We start from the raw sequence: 16055 nt of genomic DNA on the forward strand, positions 1-16055 counted from the left end.
ATGTAGCAATTATTGGAGGTCAACCGGCCACTCACAACAATTATGAGCCCACTAAAAAACTGACATTATTTACATTTTAAGAGGCCCTTATTTTGAAGAGAGAGAGTGAGTGATACAAGGGAGGTCCAACAATGGTTCAATAATCCAAGATGCTTGTGGATCAGAAAAACCATATCTCATTGGGGTTATGAGACATGAATGTAACGATCGTCATTCTATTGTTTAGGGAAGATATAGAATTTATAAATTTGATTTCATACCTTTATGAGGGTTACAAGACACTCCATGTGCAAATGTTATCCAATGACACTAGGAACTTGGATTGCAGCTAGGAGACTATACCTTTCGAAGTAATACATAATAGCTTGAAGAAATCGTACTAGTTCAAGCACTCTTTTGAAAAAAGCATATAAAGAATGTTTGATTCTGTTGCTTTTAGCTTTTAGTAAATGTGTTTGCTTTCAACAAGTTTTGTTTTCAGCATTGTAAGCCTTATGAGAAGGTGTTACAATATAAGACTTACAAGTGTAAGAAAGTCACCTTAATGACTTAGGTTATAAGATAGGGTTTCGAGTTATTATTAACATTTACGGTTTTGGACAAATAAAACCTCTTGAACTCCATATAAAAGAGCTAAATCTCATTGTAAGTAGGTGAAGTATTTTCTTTAATATAACATTTAATTATTGTGTATATCTGTGTCTCAACCTTATTTAGGGTATCTAAATTTAGTAATCAAGTTCATTTCCATAATAGTGGCAACATTTTAAGAATCAGATTTACCATCACGTAAGCAAATCTAATTTGGCTAGCCGACTGTTCATGCTATAAATATTCCAATACAGAAGAATTATCGTTAATACATTTGCAAATTCTTGGGTGTTAGAGTAGAATTTTGTTTAAAACTTATGAATCCAACTTGAACAACGAGCAAAACAGAAAGGTCATCAACAAAATAATTAATGTGATATTTTCATTTATATGCAAAGAACCAAAAATCAATGCACATACACTACCTCTAAATTTGACGTATCGAATAAAAAATCATATACATCAAAATGCATATAGCACATTTTATGTACGGACAAGCACATGCATATGCAGATAATAAGCATAGCCCATATTGTAACATAAAGCTATGCATATTCCTTGAGAAACCAATACATTGAAACATGACAAACGATGAACTGAATTTTATGGCCACATAAGCAAACAAAACTCCAACAACATATATATCTCTCACAGGAGATTTATGAAATCTAATTCTACTGTTACAAATGACAACAAATAGGATGTACAGCAATTCAATAATGTCTGCTCAACTATATCTTGGAGATGCCTCTGATGATTGTGAATGTTCAACCAAGGCTTCAATTCTCTGAATCAGGAATATCAACCCCAAGAAAATATCAGTTTGACGCAAATGTATTTTACAAATTCAGTTCATGGTGAAAAATCTTAAAAATCAATATGAAGATAGTTGTTTCCAAAGTTCAAAGAGTGAAGATATTTTCCATACCTTCACCGAACGTTCAACTTCATCAAGCTTATGGATAAGTAGCATGTCACCAGAATCTAATGAACCAGCCTCATGCAGAACCTTTCGAGGTGAATAAGGAATCTGATGCAGAAAGACAAAAGTAAAATAATTTCATTTCAGAGCCAGAGGCATACTCATAAACATCTAAAAACACAGAAACCTCCCCCACACAAAGTCCAATTTGTATTATGCTACAAAATAAGCAATTTCAGCTGTTTGTAAATTTACATAAATCCATCTTAATTCTAGATCTATTAAGTACTGAGTGGGAGCCCCAAAAGCACCCACATGCAAACCTGCCACTACTTAAAAGATCTGGAGTTAAGAATTTATGCTAGTTTATTGATTTATCTATTTATGTTGACTATTCGTTGGACACTAAACTCCAACATCAAATTTTTATTTTTTTGTTTATTAGTGTTACACATTTATTCTAGCGGGGTTGTAAAGTGCACCTCACTTCTCTTAGTGCAGATACGAGTCCTTTGGCATCTGAATAAGCTGGAAAAAACTAAAATTGTATATAGTTTGCCCACAGAATTAAAAGGTTAACACTGGTACTACTAAAAAAGGAGTTTGGCTAGTTGAAATATAGTCAATCAAGCAAAATGGCCAATAAGAAATACTCCCTTGAATGTGTCCTATGCAAGCCATCTTGACAAAGCATTTAGAAAAGAATTTTCCTAGTGTCTTATCTTAGGTTTAACTTGTAAGTGTTCTATAAATTATTCTCCCAAGTACTCGCAGAAACAATAGATCTGTCATCTACACTTCTAAAATTAAGCCACTAGTTTATTAAGATATTAAAAGGTCCAAAACTATAACATACACATAGGACATTCAAGCTCAAGTGTATGAAGGATCCGGTACTGGCCAACTCATGCAATATAGTATGTGAACTTAAACAAAATAGTTGAGCCAGTCATTCATGATAGAGGCTTTCAAAAGACAGAAAAACATACCAGATGACTTGATGGCTGTGATCCGGGGCCAGCTTGAATATGTTTCAAAGAGGGGTTAGCAATTATGATATCCTGCCTAAAGGGATCATAAGCCACAGATCCAGCTTCCGGCCCAAACTTTGAAGCTTCTGCTAAGATCACCTGAGTAGATGAAAGGAATAAATTATTTTAACGTCCTGGAATCATTGGAAAGGGATTTTCTGTTTTGTACGCTGACTATTAGAGAAGGTTACCTTCCTCAAGTTTCTAGGATTGACAACACCTTGAATCTGGAATTCATCAACAGGAGTAGGTTTTCCACATGCCAAACTCTCAACTCTGATTGTATGGATTCCATATGCCGCCTGCAAACACCCTGTAATATATATTTATGAGAAGGCTTAACAAACTTTGAATTATTAGATAAAGAAAAGACACTTAACCACAGTCACAGAGATCTTAAACATTATGCTGAAAGTCCAGATATTCAGCGAATATATGAGTGTATTCTAACGTAGCCTGTCCCTAGCTCTCCACAAACAAAAAGAAGCTAACGAAAATGTCCATATATGAGGTGTACCTTGCTCAATGATGATGTCTGTGACAAGAGGTAGAAGCACATGTTTTTCCATCTTAGTGAAGCCCAAACAAGGCAAAAAGGCAGGTCTTGTTACCTACAAATTTCCGAGGATTATATTAGACCTTTTAAGGGAAAACACAAACAGGTAAAGAACTGAAAATTAATAACACTAACCAAAAAAGATTTTACTATACCTTTAAGATCAAATAGAAATTCCACGATTAAAACATTCTAATTACTCTTCCACATTCATAGAGCCCTCTTACTTTATAAAATTGTGTGCATATAGCCCAAAAGGGATATTGCAAGCTGGAGCCCTTATTTATTCCATCTGGATTAGAAAAAGATGTGCAAAATTCGTCCTAGAATTCTTTCTAATCCTGACTCTTTAACTGCTCTGTCTTCCATATAGAGTATTGTGCCTTTTAATATCTTCTTGCAATATGATATAATATCCAATACAAATAAAAATGCAAAGTAGGCATGTAGGATGCCTCTAGGAACCGAAAACTGTATGAGAAATTGACCAATCTAAATCCATGGAACAAGATTAAACGGAGAACAGAAACAAACCTTATAAACTATTGCATGAGATGTCACATAGAGACTACGAGACTGGATATCCTTTCGTATAATATATCTTCTAATTGGAAGGTAAAGAAGCAGTAGTATCCCAATTCCCCATGCCATTGTCAACAACAATGATATTAGGATCCACAGAACTGTATCATAATTCACATGACTGCTTTCAAGCTCATCAAATGTTGCCCTGTACAAAATCTTCCCAGAAACACCACTTTCCTCGTCCTCAATAAGGGAAACGGGATTGTTCAGCAAGGATGCATTTGGATCATCTTCGCCTGAGTGACTTTGCACCAAACCCATTGATGTACCTGAAATGCCAAAATGTATCAGAGCATGTCATTAAAATGTCTGTGTTGTTGCAAATATCCCAAAAAATATGCAAATATCCAGAGAGAAAACGAGCGGAAATGGCCTTTCATTTAGTATTTAATTCAGTTCACTGCATCATTTAGTAAGGTAAGTGATGAGAAACATTTTTTTCACAAAGAAGATAAGTCTCATATCTCAACAGCGAACATTCTGAACTTATGGATGTAAACTTTGAGGAATTATCACTTTGGTTCAATGATAAAAGGCAGATGAGGTTATATATACTCACTATGCACCCCATTTCAGGAAACACTTTGATTTAGAATTGGAAGGCGTTTTCTGTAGATACCTATCAGAAAGATATTGCCTATATTTACTATTGAACCTATTTCAATTTTTATTTGGACTTACGATGTTTTATTGGTTTATCATGCAACCTTGATTTATATCTGTGAGTTATATTATTTTTCATAGCAATTATCATTAATTAAATATATGGATCCTCCTTAATTACATCCCCTAACAGCGTGTACATCAAAATAAACATCTAGAAGATATTTCTATATAATATGTATGACTTATGAGCACTGAAGAAATATATAAGTTCCTAAGAGCTTCAACAAAAGGGCTCCGAACCATGCCCGTGCAGCAAGGTAATGAAATTTGAAGCTTGCTTATTTATATAAACTGCGTCAGACTCATTTTCTTCCAGAAGTAAGAATTTATCCAAAGGTATGTTTTAAAGTGGAAAGTATATCCTATATAGCATGATTTTTTGTTCATTTCTGAATTCTACTTCCTGGTCTTTATAACAAGATAGAGTTTAACTGGGGTGGGTCGTTGGATTATCTAAAAACTGTTGAGAAACATGAGAAATAGAGGATCAAATGGAATCAAACTTTAATTCTGCAATAAGAAAAAATAAACCAGCATTAGGGCAGTCCAACACTTGAAGAGAAAATAACTAAGAGAGGCAGATTCCTAGAGAGTAATAACCCAAGCACAAGAGCACTAGAAAGAGAAAGAAACCCATGAACAAAAGAGAGAGCACCACTTGAGAGTGCCCTTATACAGAACAATTTATTAAGAATGAATGAATGATCACGTGATGATGGATGGCAAATGGGAGTTGTGTATTTATACACAAGTTAAGAGTGGGATGCTTTTCCCCAAGAGGGGTTATGAGTGTATGTGTACAAATTCATCCTTAGACAAACCCAGAAATAAAATTTTAGATAATAGCTACAATACAAAGTTGGCCATGGCCGAAAGTAAAGCTTACACCATTTTCAACAGAAACATGTGATCAATAATAACGAAAAAGTAAAAACTACCTCGTTCTCTATGTTGTTGCAGGACCCGTTTAAACACATATTGTTATCTGGACTGGACTCCATGCATTATGTCGATTTCATTATAAGTCAAGGAATAGAAAGCAAATTTTGAATCATCTGAAAACCCCAGATTGAACTTAAACTAGAGGCAATGGAATTGGCATGAATTGGAGTGTCTTCTTCATAATTAGTCTTTGCTGAGTGTCCTTCCTTATCCTTCATAACCAAAAACTGTTTCCATCTCTGTCAATGAAACAATGTTCTGCTCAATAAACCTGGCTTTTGGGTCCTCCTTGTCATGTTCTCCTTGAGAAGTCCACACCATTCTTGTTTTTCTGCTCTCTAGACCTTGCAGCAATGCTTCTCCACGTCTCAGTATGCATTATGAATGTTTAGTTGTTTACTATACAAGTCCTTCAACCAGAACCTTTGAACTTGGACTCCGATACCTTATGACTCATAAATGGTTAGACCTATTGACCCATCCATCTCACCAGCACAGATCTTTATTGCAGAAATAAAGTGTAATGTCTCTGCAATTCTCTATCATGCTGAATTCAAAGCTTCTTAATCTCTGTTTAGAATCCAGATTTGGTTTCAAGGCTTGTTTGTTTTCTCAAGGTGCTAAGGCCAAATTCGAGCAACAGAAGCAATGCCAATTCTGTCCCTACAGTTCTATTTCCTCAATTCTGTGATGCCAACACAAACAACAGCACCCTGTGTCTCTCAATGTGCATACTCTGAATATCAGAAGGTTTCCATTTAATCCCAGCTCTTTGTCAACAACACATCCAATTTGAAATTTATATATTCAAATATATATATTCAAGCAATAAGAAAGATGCTTGTATTTGTTGGATTTATGATGTTGAATAGACCATACAACGGCTGTGGGTGGTTGCTACATGCTGAAGAGAGAGTATAATGCAGATTTATTCCTTGCAGTTTGAACAGAAAACAACTACATGGCTTCTGAACTGCAAATGCAAGGAATGCCTTGATTGCCAATGTTTATATGGATTCAATGCAATTATGTGCTGTAGCATGTGATTTGCACAGCACTCAGGCAATTACTTTAATCCAGTGATTAAGCAAACTAATAATTGGACTGTAACTATGAAACCATGATTCCAGTAATGATGTAATCCCTTTTGAGTGTTGTGGGGATCGATTGGGTGTATAGATGCAAAGAAACTATTATAAGTTACCAATTGAGCAGTTTACAAATGCGGTGGGGAACTAAATTGATGAATAAATGTGTGAAAATCGAGCAGTAGAATGCAATTATGCTTTGAACAGAGAGTGGGTAATGTAAGTCACTGCTATTTCTTGTGAATTACATAGCAGCTCAAGCCAATACTTCATACCAACAAACAGAGAAAGGCATAAATGTTGTAATTTCAATTTGGATGTGAAATTCATGGGCACTGGATTTTGTTACCACCAGAACACAGCAGGCATAAAAACTCGGTCGCACAGTGATGAATCACACAATAAGCAATGGAATGTATTGTGGATAAAACCCAAAGGAAAATCTCTAGTATCAAATTCCTTTGCCGAGCTTTATTTCTCAGCAACTGCAAAATTACAATACTGTTTTTGCTCTCTGGAGCATTACAGATTACAAACTTGGAATTCTTTTGCAATCCTCTCTTCTCTGCCAAAGAACCTCTTCTACAACATTTTGCAAAAGATTATAGGCAGAATTGGCTTGCTGAGAGCAGCTGAAAGGCGAAGCATCACAGCCCTTAAGTTCGCCAAATCCATAACTCTTCCTCTCCTTTGCGTTGGAATTTTGGGTAGACCGGAAGGTATTTCTGAGAGGGAAATCCCACGAAAAGTAATTGGTTGGGCAAGTTACCCAAAGAGTGGGGTTTTGGACCCAAAGATGTGGGCTTGGGAACTTAAGAAATGAATTGACTAATCTAATTTATTGTTAATGGGTTGAGAGGCTAAAACCCTAAAGATCTAGAGTTTTCCAAAATGACCCAAGAGAAAAATATAAATAGAGCTAACAGAGAGGCTCATGGTATACAAGAGATGTGACTTCACTTGTGCAAGGAGAACCCTAGTGGAGGGCTGAGTTCTACTCATGGGGGGCGAGATTTTCCCTTGAGAGAAGACCGCAGCAATATATCTTTTGTTCTGTGAGACCAAGACAAAGATTGATGAGGAGCAAGAGAGCCGAGGCTTTGGAGGGCTGGAGATCAAAGCCAAGCTTGGTTTAGGGCCTGGACTAAGGCCAATGTAGAAGATCCGTGCCATGCTGTTGTAGCCTTTGAAGGAGGCCGAGTGACTCAGCCATTGTGAACAAAAGTGTTGTGGAGGGCCAAGGGCAAGTTAGAAGGGCACCCATGAGTGAGAACAAAACTAAATCATGGCAACCATTCTTGAGAAGAACATCAAGCCAAGAAAGGAGAGTCACAGACCTTCAAAGAGTGACGAGTTACATTTGTCCTGAGACTTATGAGTTAGAGAAAGAGACTGAGTTTGCTTGTTTATGTGCTGGAGGATCAAAAGAAGGCTACCTGAGTTGTGCTTTGTCTGTTGGTTGATTAAAGGTAGGTTGTCGTGACATTCTGTTGGAGAAATTTGTGTTACAACCGAGTTCTGTACACTGTGGAGGTTGTGCAGAAGCCCTAGTACAGGGCCAAAAGGCCTCAGGTTGCCTGGTAGACTAGGCCGAGGCCTGTCCAAGGAGGCCGCAGACAAAGGAAGGGGGGCCTAAGGGCTTAGGAGGCTTGTGTAGCAGCCGAGTGACCTCAGTTTGGTATCCCAAACCTGTAGGTGGTCAGTGATTGAAGCTAGGACTGTTGTTCTGAGAAAAGGAGGGTTGCTGAGTGTGTTATCTGAAGTCTGTTCAAGAAAGGAACCTTGAATAGCAAGGACAAAGGCTTATATATATAGTGAATTGAAGGACGAATTTACTATGAGTAGCTGAAGTGGTTGAAGTTGATATATGCAATGTATTTGAAGGATTAAATGCATTGTGAGTAGCTGGTTGGACAGAGATCTGAAACGAGCCAAATCACTATGTCAAGGAAGCAAAGGACAGCTAGGTACATCAAGGGCAATAAGGACTGAAAGGGTTCGTTACATCAGCAAGTAAGTCAAGTATTTTTGTTCTTGTTGTTTTGGGAAGTTTGAAGGTCAAAAGGGATCTGACCTCGAGCCCTGATTTTTGTATACTGTGTATACTAGTGATTTGAAGGGCCATGATCCCTGGTACGGGAGCCCTAATGATTCTTTATTGATGGATTAACAAAGGTCGAGATTTGGGCCAAATATCTTTGTGTACTTTATTGATTTCACTGTTGTTAAATTTCCGCTGTGCAAAGTGCTTGTATGTTGGGGTTCCTAGTGTGTTTCTGTGTTTGGTCAGCCATAGACAATCACGATCCATGTAAGAACACTCATGGTGGTGCAATGAAAATACATGATGAATGCAAGGAAAATTATGCACCATGCAAGATAAATCTTGATCAAGTACTAAGGAAGATGTGGCACATGCGAAGACAGATATGGCTATGCAAGGCAAAGTCATGACTCATGCAAGGACAGTCATAGGTGTGCAAGGAAAGTCATGGAGTTGGAGGTGTGAAGGAAATACCTTCCTCACTAAGAGGGACTGTTGGAATTTTGGGTAGCTCAGAAGGTATTTCCGACAGTGAAAACCCACCCAAAATAATTGGTTGGGCAAGTTACCCAAAGAGTGGGGTTTTGGACCCAAAGATGTGGGTTTGAAACCTAGAGAAATGAATTGATTATTCGAATTTATTGTTAATGGGTTGAGAGGCTAAAATCCTAAAGATCTAGAGTTTTCCTAAATGATCCAAGAGAAAAATATAAATAGAGCCAAAGGAGAGGCTCATGGTACACAAGAGAGATATGACTTCACTTGTGCAAGGACTGCCCTAGTGGATGGCTGAGTTTTGCTCATGGAAGGTGATATCTGCCCTTGAGAGAAGACCACAGCAGTATATCTCCTATTCTATGAGGCTGAATCAAAGATTGGATGAGGAGTAAGAGAGTTGAGGTTTTGGAGGGCTGGAGATTAAGTCAAGCTTGGTTTAGGGCCTGGTCTAAAGCTAATGTAGAAGATTTGTGCCATGCTATTGTAGCCTTTGAAGGAGGCCGAGTGCCTCAGCCGTTGTGAACAAAAGTGTTGTGGAAGACCGAGGGCAAGTTAGAAGGGCACCCATGAGTGAGAACAAAACTAAATCATGGCAATCATTCTTGAGAAGAACATCAAGCCAAGAAGGAGAGTTGCAGACCTTCAAAGAGTGACAAGTTACATTTGTCCTGAGATTTCTGGGTTAGAGAAGGAGGTTGAGTTGCTTGTCCACGTGTTGTGTTGAAGGAAAGTATAACTAGGTTCGGTATTTGTCAATATAACTTTGATCTTTGTACTTGTCAAGAAAAAAAAAATATTATTTTTATAAATTATATGAATGAGTTTCTTGCTCATTCCATAGGTCTAGGAAAGTCAAAGAGTCAAAGTCATGTGCAAAAAGCTCTTCTTGAGCATATATGTAAAATGTATACTAGTCAAGAACAGCCCTCCAAGACAAGCATGAAAAAGTCTGCGTGCAAAATAATGAAGAAAACAATTAAGTCGACCTCAAAATATATATATAAGGACAGTCATGTCAGCTCAGTTAAAGTGACATGTCTAGTCATGAATACAAGTCGGCTTACCTACACACAGACCACTATATATACCCCGTTGAGGTCACCACAGAAAACATATTCGTACACCTCTGAAATTTCGTATGGTGCAGGAAGCTCTGAAATTTCGGACTTCTCTGAAACTTTGGATGAGGACAGAGGAGCAGAACTTCAGATGAGCACAGAACTAGGATACATCTGATATTTTCGGATAAGATTACAGTGTTTCAGGACTTCGGATAAGGTACAGGAAGCTCAGTTGCCTCTTCTCCTTCGTGGGTAATCACAGAAGCAGCGTTACAGTTTTGGCATACTTATGAAGAGGAGGACACTCTTTGTCACAGCCACATCACATTCATAGCACTCACTGCCTCGGCACACAGTCATACATGAAGGATCTCGGTCACACTGTGTCTCACAGACCTGATGATCACTGTCTCACAGTCTTGGTAGCAATCTAATAAAGATCTCGGTGGTAGTGCAGCAAGGTGCAAAGATGTTGCAGCAATGAAGTGATGCAGTAGAGATGATCTGAGTAAGAATGCAGTAATGATCTAAGTAAATATGGGGCAATTGTGCAGCAGCAATGATCTCATTGTTATGTTAAGTATCTTTGTGAAGGTGTAGTAATAATGATCTCAGAGAAGCAGCAGTGATGATGATCTCAGCATTGATGAAGAAAAGGATTGGTGTCTTGGTTTTGGAGTGGCCTAGGAGATCAAGGGTCATGGTCTTGGTATTCGTCAATTGGAATCTCTATAAGAAGAATTTTGTGCAGGTTTTCCTCTCCAAGAGGGAGAGGTTTTGGCCCTGGCAAAAAGCCAAACATCTTGTGTTCTTGTTTCTTTGTTTCGATAGCAGTTTGATGAAGCAAACACACACACTAATAATAAGAAGAATATCAAGCTAAGATAAATTGTAAAAGCACTTCACAAATTGTTATCATGCTAAGAAGAATCACTCTAACTCTAAGTGCCCTAGATTCTTCAACATGGTATCAGAGCTAAGGTTCAGAAGTCAAAGGAAGGGCAGCAAAGAGACATACAAGGATCAGTCTTCAAAGGCATCAAAGTAAGGTTAAGGGTTTTGTCAAGAATAAAGGATCAAGTCTACAACAAGCAGTCTACATCAGCAAAGATTATCATCTTGGAGAAGGTCGAAAATCCGAGGAGCAGTCCTAGTCTACACTACAACAAAAGGAAAACACAGTACCTTTCACAGTCTCGGTGCTAGCCTCAAAATTTGGATGTCATTACAACCCGTGTCATACCAAAGCAATCTTAATGACTTAAGCAGTTTCAATGATAGGTGTTGAACAATGCTCAAAGGCCACAAAGATCTTTGCTCATGCTAATCAACTCAAGCAAGGTTCTACTCCAGCAAGGAGCATTGCAGCAAAGTTACAAAGATATGCAGTCACAACATACATTACAGCAATATCACTTCAAAAGGAGAACACAATGCCACATCTCGGGTGGACATCATGACAGTGCTCTCAAAATTCTTGATTTCGATTCCATACCCTCACAGTCAAGGAATCAAATAATCTCAACATATCATAAAAGGCAGTAGTGCTTGGTGCTGAACAATGCAAGGAAGTCTCAAGAAAGGTTCTGGAACTCTATTGTACCAGACAGCTCAAGCAAGAATCTCATTGAAGGAGATCATTCAAGAAAGCATCAAGGTGAAGATTTCATCTTCACATGACAAGTATCTTTTTATTCTATATTCAAGTTTGGTTAAATGACTTCATGATTGCAAGGACATCTATGAATTGGATGGGTTATCAAGATTCCTTGCATGAAGAAGGAGAATAGACATAGTCCTCTAAGTAGTTGAAGTCATCAAAAGGTCTCCTCTGAATTTATGAAAAGGGATATTTATTAAAGATTCCCCCACATAGTAAAAATTGGAGACGTCAAAGTGATGTAGATGATAAACTCATTCTCTTAAGGTGCTATGAAGAAGGTCACATGAAATCTGATCTACATGAAAGTAAAGGGTATCAAAGGATGTAGGATATATTCCATCTACAAGACCTAGAAAGGAAGATAACCATAATGCACTAACTATCAAGGTAACAAATGTCCATGAACAAGAAGGTTACCTCATTCAACAACTTGTGGTCTCTATGCCAAATAGAGAAGGACAAGTTGATGGCAAAAATATTGAAGGTTAAAAGAACTCAACCATGTGCAGAAAAGGAAGGCAAGGTTGGTCCTCAAGCAAGACAAAATAAGTATAGTTAAGATTCAATGCTATAGAAAGATTTTGGAAGCTCATATCACTAAAAGATGGAGGAAGCTGAAGAAAAGGGCCAATGAAAGAGGGAGTAACAAATCTCTCCTATGAGTAAGATAGTATCCCTCACAAAAAAGTCCTATCATAAGCTCCTAGATCTTGTGATTATGAAATTAAGATGCATCATGGCATCATGGCATCATGGAAGCATTAGAAGCAAGAGCTCATGACATCACCATGGGAATCATGAAGGACAAAAATGGACAAAACCCATGGCAGTCAAACATGAAGGATATAGCTCTTGGGAATCTCATTGAACATTGAAGTAAAGACAGATGTCATCCAGGACAAGGCTCATCATACATCAAGGCAAAAAGGAAACATCTGCCAGATGGGGATATGCAAGATCCTCAAAGTTCTCTAATGGAATCCTCATCAAAGGGTTCACTAATCTAGAGAGGAAGCAAGTGTTTCATCAGGAACTCCAACTTATCGAATTCATGGGATGATGGTGTGATGACATGAAGTAGATCAAGGGATTGAAGATCTTTTCAAACAAGGAAGCTGCTAGAAGAAGCTTAGATGACCTAAAGGTAAAATGAGGTATATATGCTTGTATTTATTATTATAATATCATGTCATATAGTTGCAGGTAACATGGATCATTACTTCTATCTTGAGAAGCATGATCAAGAGAAAAAGGATCTTCTCCTCTGAAAGAATGTAGGAAGGCATAAGTCACACTATATGAAATCAACATAATATGTCCTCATATAAAGTATGAGGTAGTTGACTAAGAAACTCTGATTGAAAGCTCCTGCAAATGGAATGTGTGAGGAAGGAAGAGATCATGAGGTATGCAACCATGATGAAGGCGATCAACATCCAAGAGACCAAGAAGATTTGACTAGGAAATCCCCTGGAAAGATAAGAAGACTCTGATGAAAGTCTGAAAAAGATGAAGACCCTTGACAATGGATATATTTGGGAGATCTGTCAACATGTATGCAGGATGCTGACACCTACAGGAAGATGTCTTGATGAAGAGCCATCTCGAAAGGTACAATTTGATTTAATGCTTTGATTTCTTGAATGATATCTAGATGAGTTCATGCAGGGCTACTGGCACAAGACTTGTAAGTACAAGTACAACTAGCATTAATATGGTAGATGAAAATTCCTTAAAGAAACATGATGAGGAAGAAGTAGCCATATGAAGAAGGTCCCAGATATGCACCAAGAAGGACACTTTCCATGAAGAAAGGAATGACATGACGGAATAAGAAGGAAAGCGATTGATGGTTGTTGCCCTACAAGGAAGAAGCTCAACTAAATTTCATGGCATCAAGGAAAGAAGTTGATCAAGCAACTGAAGGACCCACAAAGAAAAAGTTGTTGATATATAGAAGAGTCCCTAGCTAAGAGGGAGCTCCGACAGGTCCCTAATCAAGAGGGAGTTTGAATTAAGATCACCCCTGATTACAAAGGAGTGACAACTGTGTTTTTTCATGTCATGTATCATGCACTAGACCAGGACTAACGGTCGTAAGTCTAGATGAAGGCCATGAATGGAAATGTAGACACATGATAGACGCAACATTCTTGTCTTCACTTGGGAAGAAAGAATGGGAGGATTGGGTAATCATCTGGCGTTCGATACTCTTTGAGGATGTGTAGGGCATCCAAGATAAGAGTAAGCAAGAGGATCGATATTCTTTGAGGGCTAGGAACCCAAGATAAGAATAGTCCTAGAAGGTCATACTCAATGAACACCCAGGTGGGTATGTACCTTGAGAGACAATGATGGTGTCTATAAATCATTAGTCTCGCCAACATTGTAGCTCATGGTCTCGTGAAGAGATGGAGTTGTTAGTCAAGGCCTTTCACTATGACAATGTTGATTGATATGATGCTATACAAATGGGATTACCAATCTGATTCTTCTTATAAAAAATTATTTAAATTGAGAATAACCAAGTACCATTGTAAATACCTCCCTATTTAAGAGGGAGTGTTGAAGGAAAGTATAACTAGGTTCGGTATTTGTCAATATAACTTTGATCTTTGTACTTGTCAAGAAAAAGAAATATTATTTTTATAAATTATATGAATGAGTTTTTTGCTCATTCCATAGGTCTAGGAAAGTCAAAGAGTCAAAGTCGTGCAAAAATCTCTTCTTGAGCATATATGTAAAATGTATACTAGTCAAAAACAGCCCTCCAAGACAAGCACAATCCTCCAAGACAAGCATGAAGAAGTCTGCCTGCAAAACAATGAAGAAAACAATTAAGTCGGCCTCAAAATATATATTAAAGAACAGTCATGTCGGCTCAGTTAAAGTGACATGTCTAGTCATGAATACAAGTCGGCTTACCTACACACAGACCACTATATATACCCCGTTGGGGTCACCACAGAAAACATATTCGTACACCTCTGAAATTTCGTATGGTGCAGGAAGCTCTGAAATTTCGGACTTCTCTGAAACTTCGGATGAGGACAGAGGAGCAGAACTTCGGATGGGTACAGAACTAGGATACATCTGAGATTTTCGGATAAGATTACAGTGTTTCAGGACTTCGGATAAGTTACAGGAAGCTCAGTTGCCTCTAATCCTTCGTGGGTAATCAGAGAAGCAGCATTACTGTTTTGGCATACTTATGAAGAGGAGAACACTCTTTGTCACAGCCTCCTCACATTCATAGCACTCACTGCCTTGGCACATAGTCATACATGAAGGATCTTGGTCACACTCTGTCTCAGCATATAAACACAGTCACAGACCTGACGATCACTGTTTCACAGTCTCGGTAGTAATCTAATAAAGATCTCGGTGGTAGTGCAGCAAGGTGCAAAGATGTTGCAGCAATGAAGTGATGCAGTAGAGATGATCTTAGTAAGAATGCAGTAATGATCTAAGTAAATATGGAGCAATTGTGCAGCAGCAATGATCTCATTGTTATGTTAAGTATCTTTGTGAAGGTGCAGTAATAATGACCTTGGAGAAGCAGCAATGATGATGATCTCAGCATTGATGAAGAAGAGGATTGGTGTCTTGGTCTTGGAGTGGCCTAGGACATCAAGGGTCATGGTCTTGTTATTCGTCGATTGGAATCTCTATAAGAAGAATTTTGTGCGGGTTTTCCTCTCCAAGAGGGAGAGGTTTTGGCCCTGGCAGAAAGCCAAACATCTTGTGTTCTTGTTTCTTTGTTTTGGTAGCAGTTTGATAAAGCAAACACACACAATAATAAGAAGAAGAAGATCAAGCTAAGATAAACTGTAAAAGCACTTCACAAATTGCTATCATGCTAAGAAGAATCACTCTAACTCTAAGTGCCCTAGATTCTTCAACATGTTGGAGGATCAAAAGAAGGCTAACCGAGTTGTGCTTTGTCTATTGGTTGATTAAAGGAAGGTTGTCGTGAGGTTCTGCTAGAGGACTTTGTGTTAGGGCCGAGTTTTGTCCACTGTGGAGGCTGCGCAGAAGCCCTAGTACAAGGTCGAAATACCTTAGCACACTACAAATAGGGCCAAAAGGCCTCAGGTTGCCTGGCAGACTAGGTGGAGACCTATCCAAGGAGGTCGCATACAAAGGAAGGGGGGTTGAAGGTCTTGGGAGGCTTGTGTAGCAGCCGAGTGACCTCAGTTTGGTATCCCAAGCCTATGGGTGGTCAGTGAATGAGGTTAGGACTGTTGTTCTGAGAAAAGGAGGGTTGTTGAATGTGTTATCTGAAGTTGGTTCAAGAAAGGAGCCTTGAACAACAAGGACAAAGTCTTATATATACAATGAATTGTAGGACGAATTTACTATGAGTAGCTAAAGTGGTTGAAGCTAATATATGCAGTGTATTTGAAGG

The 16055-nt window shown here is 38.3% G+C and overlaps 1 protein-coding gene across 1 annotated transcript in view; it reads right to left on the reverse strand.

Moving 5' to 3' along the window:
- Nucleotides 1-956: 956 nt before the first annotated feature.
- LOC149151468 (uncharacterized) overlaps nt 957-16055 on the reverse strand; it is a 30684-nt gene continuing 15585 nt past the window's right edge. The window contains exons 3-8 of the mRNA XM_089441219.1: nt 3635-3954; nt 3062-3155; nt 2736-2857; nt 2503-2643; nt 1520-1621; nt 957-1378 (exon numbers count right to left, since the gene is read on the reverse strand). Of these exons, the coding sequence (XP_089297345.1) occupies nt 1319-1378; nt 1520-1621; nt 2503-2643; nt 2736-2857; nt 3062-3155; nt 3635-3946 (831 nt within the window). The 5' untranslated portion in view covers nt 3947-3954 and the 3' untranslated portion in view covers nt 957-1318. The remainder of the gene's footprint in view (nt 1379-1519; nt 1622-2502; nt 2644-2735; nt 2858-3061; nt 3156-3634; nt 3955-16055) is intronic.

The sequence above is a fragment of the Pinus tabuliformis genome, chromosome 9 (genome assembly GCF_031772625.1).
Source record: "Pinus tabuliformis cultivar Carrire ecotype Pingquan chromosome 9, CPIR1, whole genome shotgun sequence".
Taxonomy (NCBI): Eukaryota; Viridiplantae; Streptophyta; class Pinopsida; order Pinales; family Pinaceae; genus Pinus; species Pinus tabuliformis.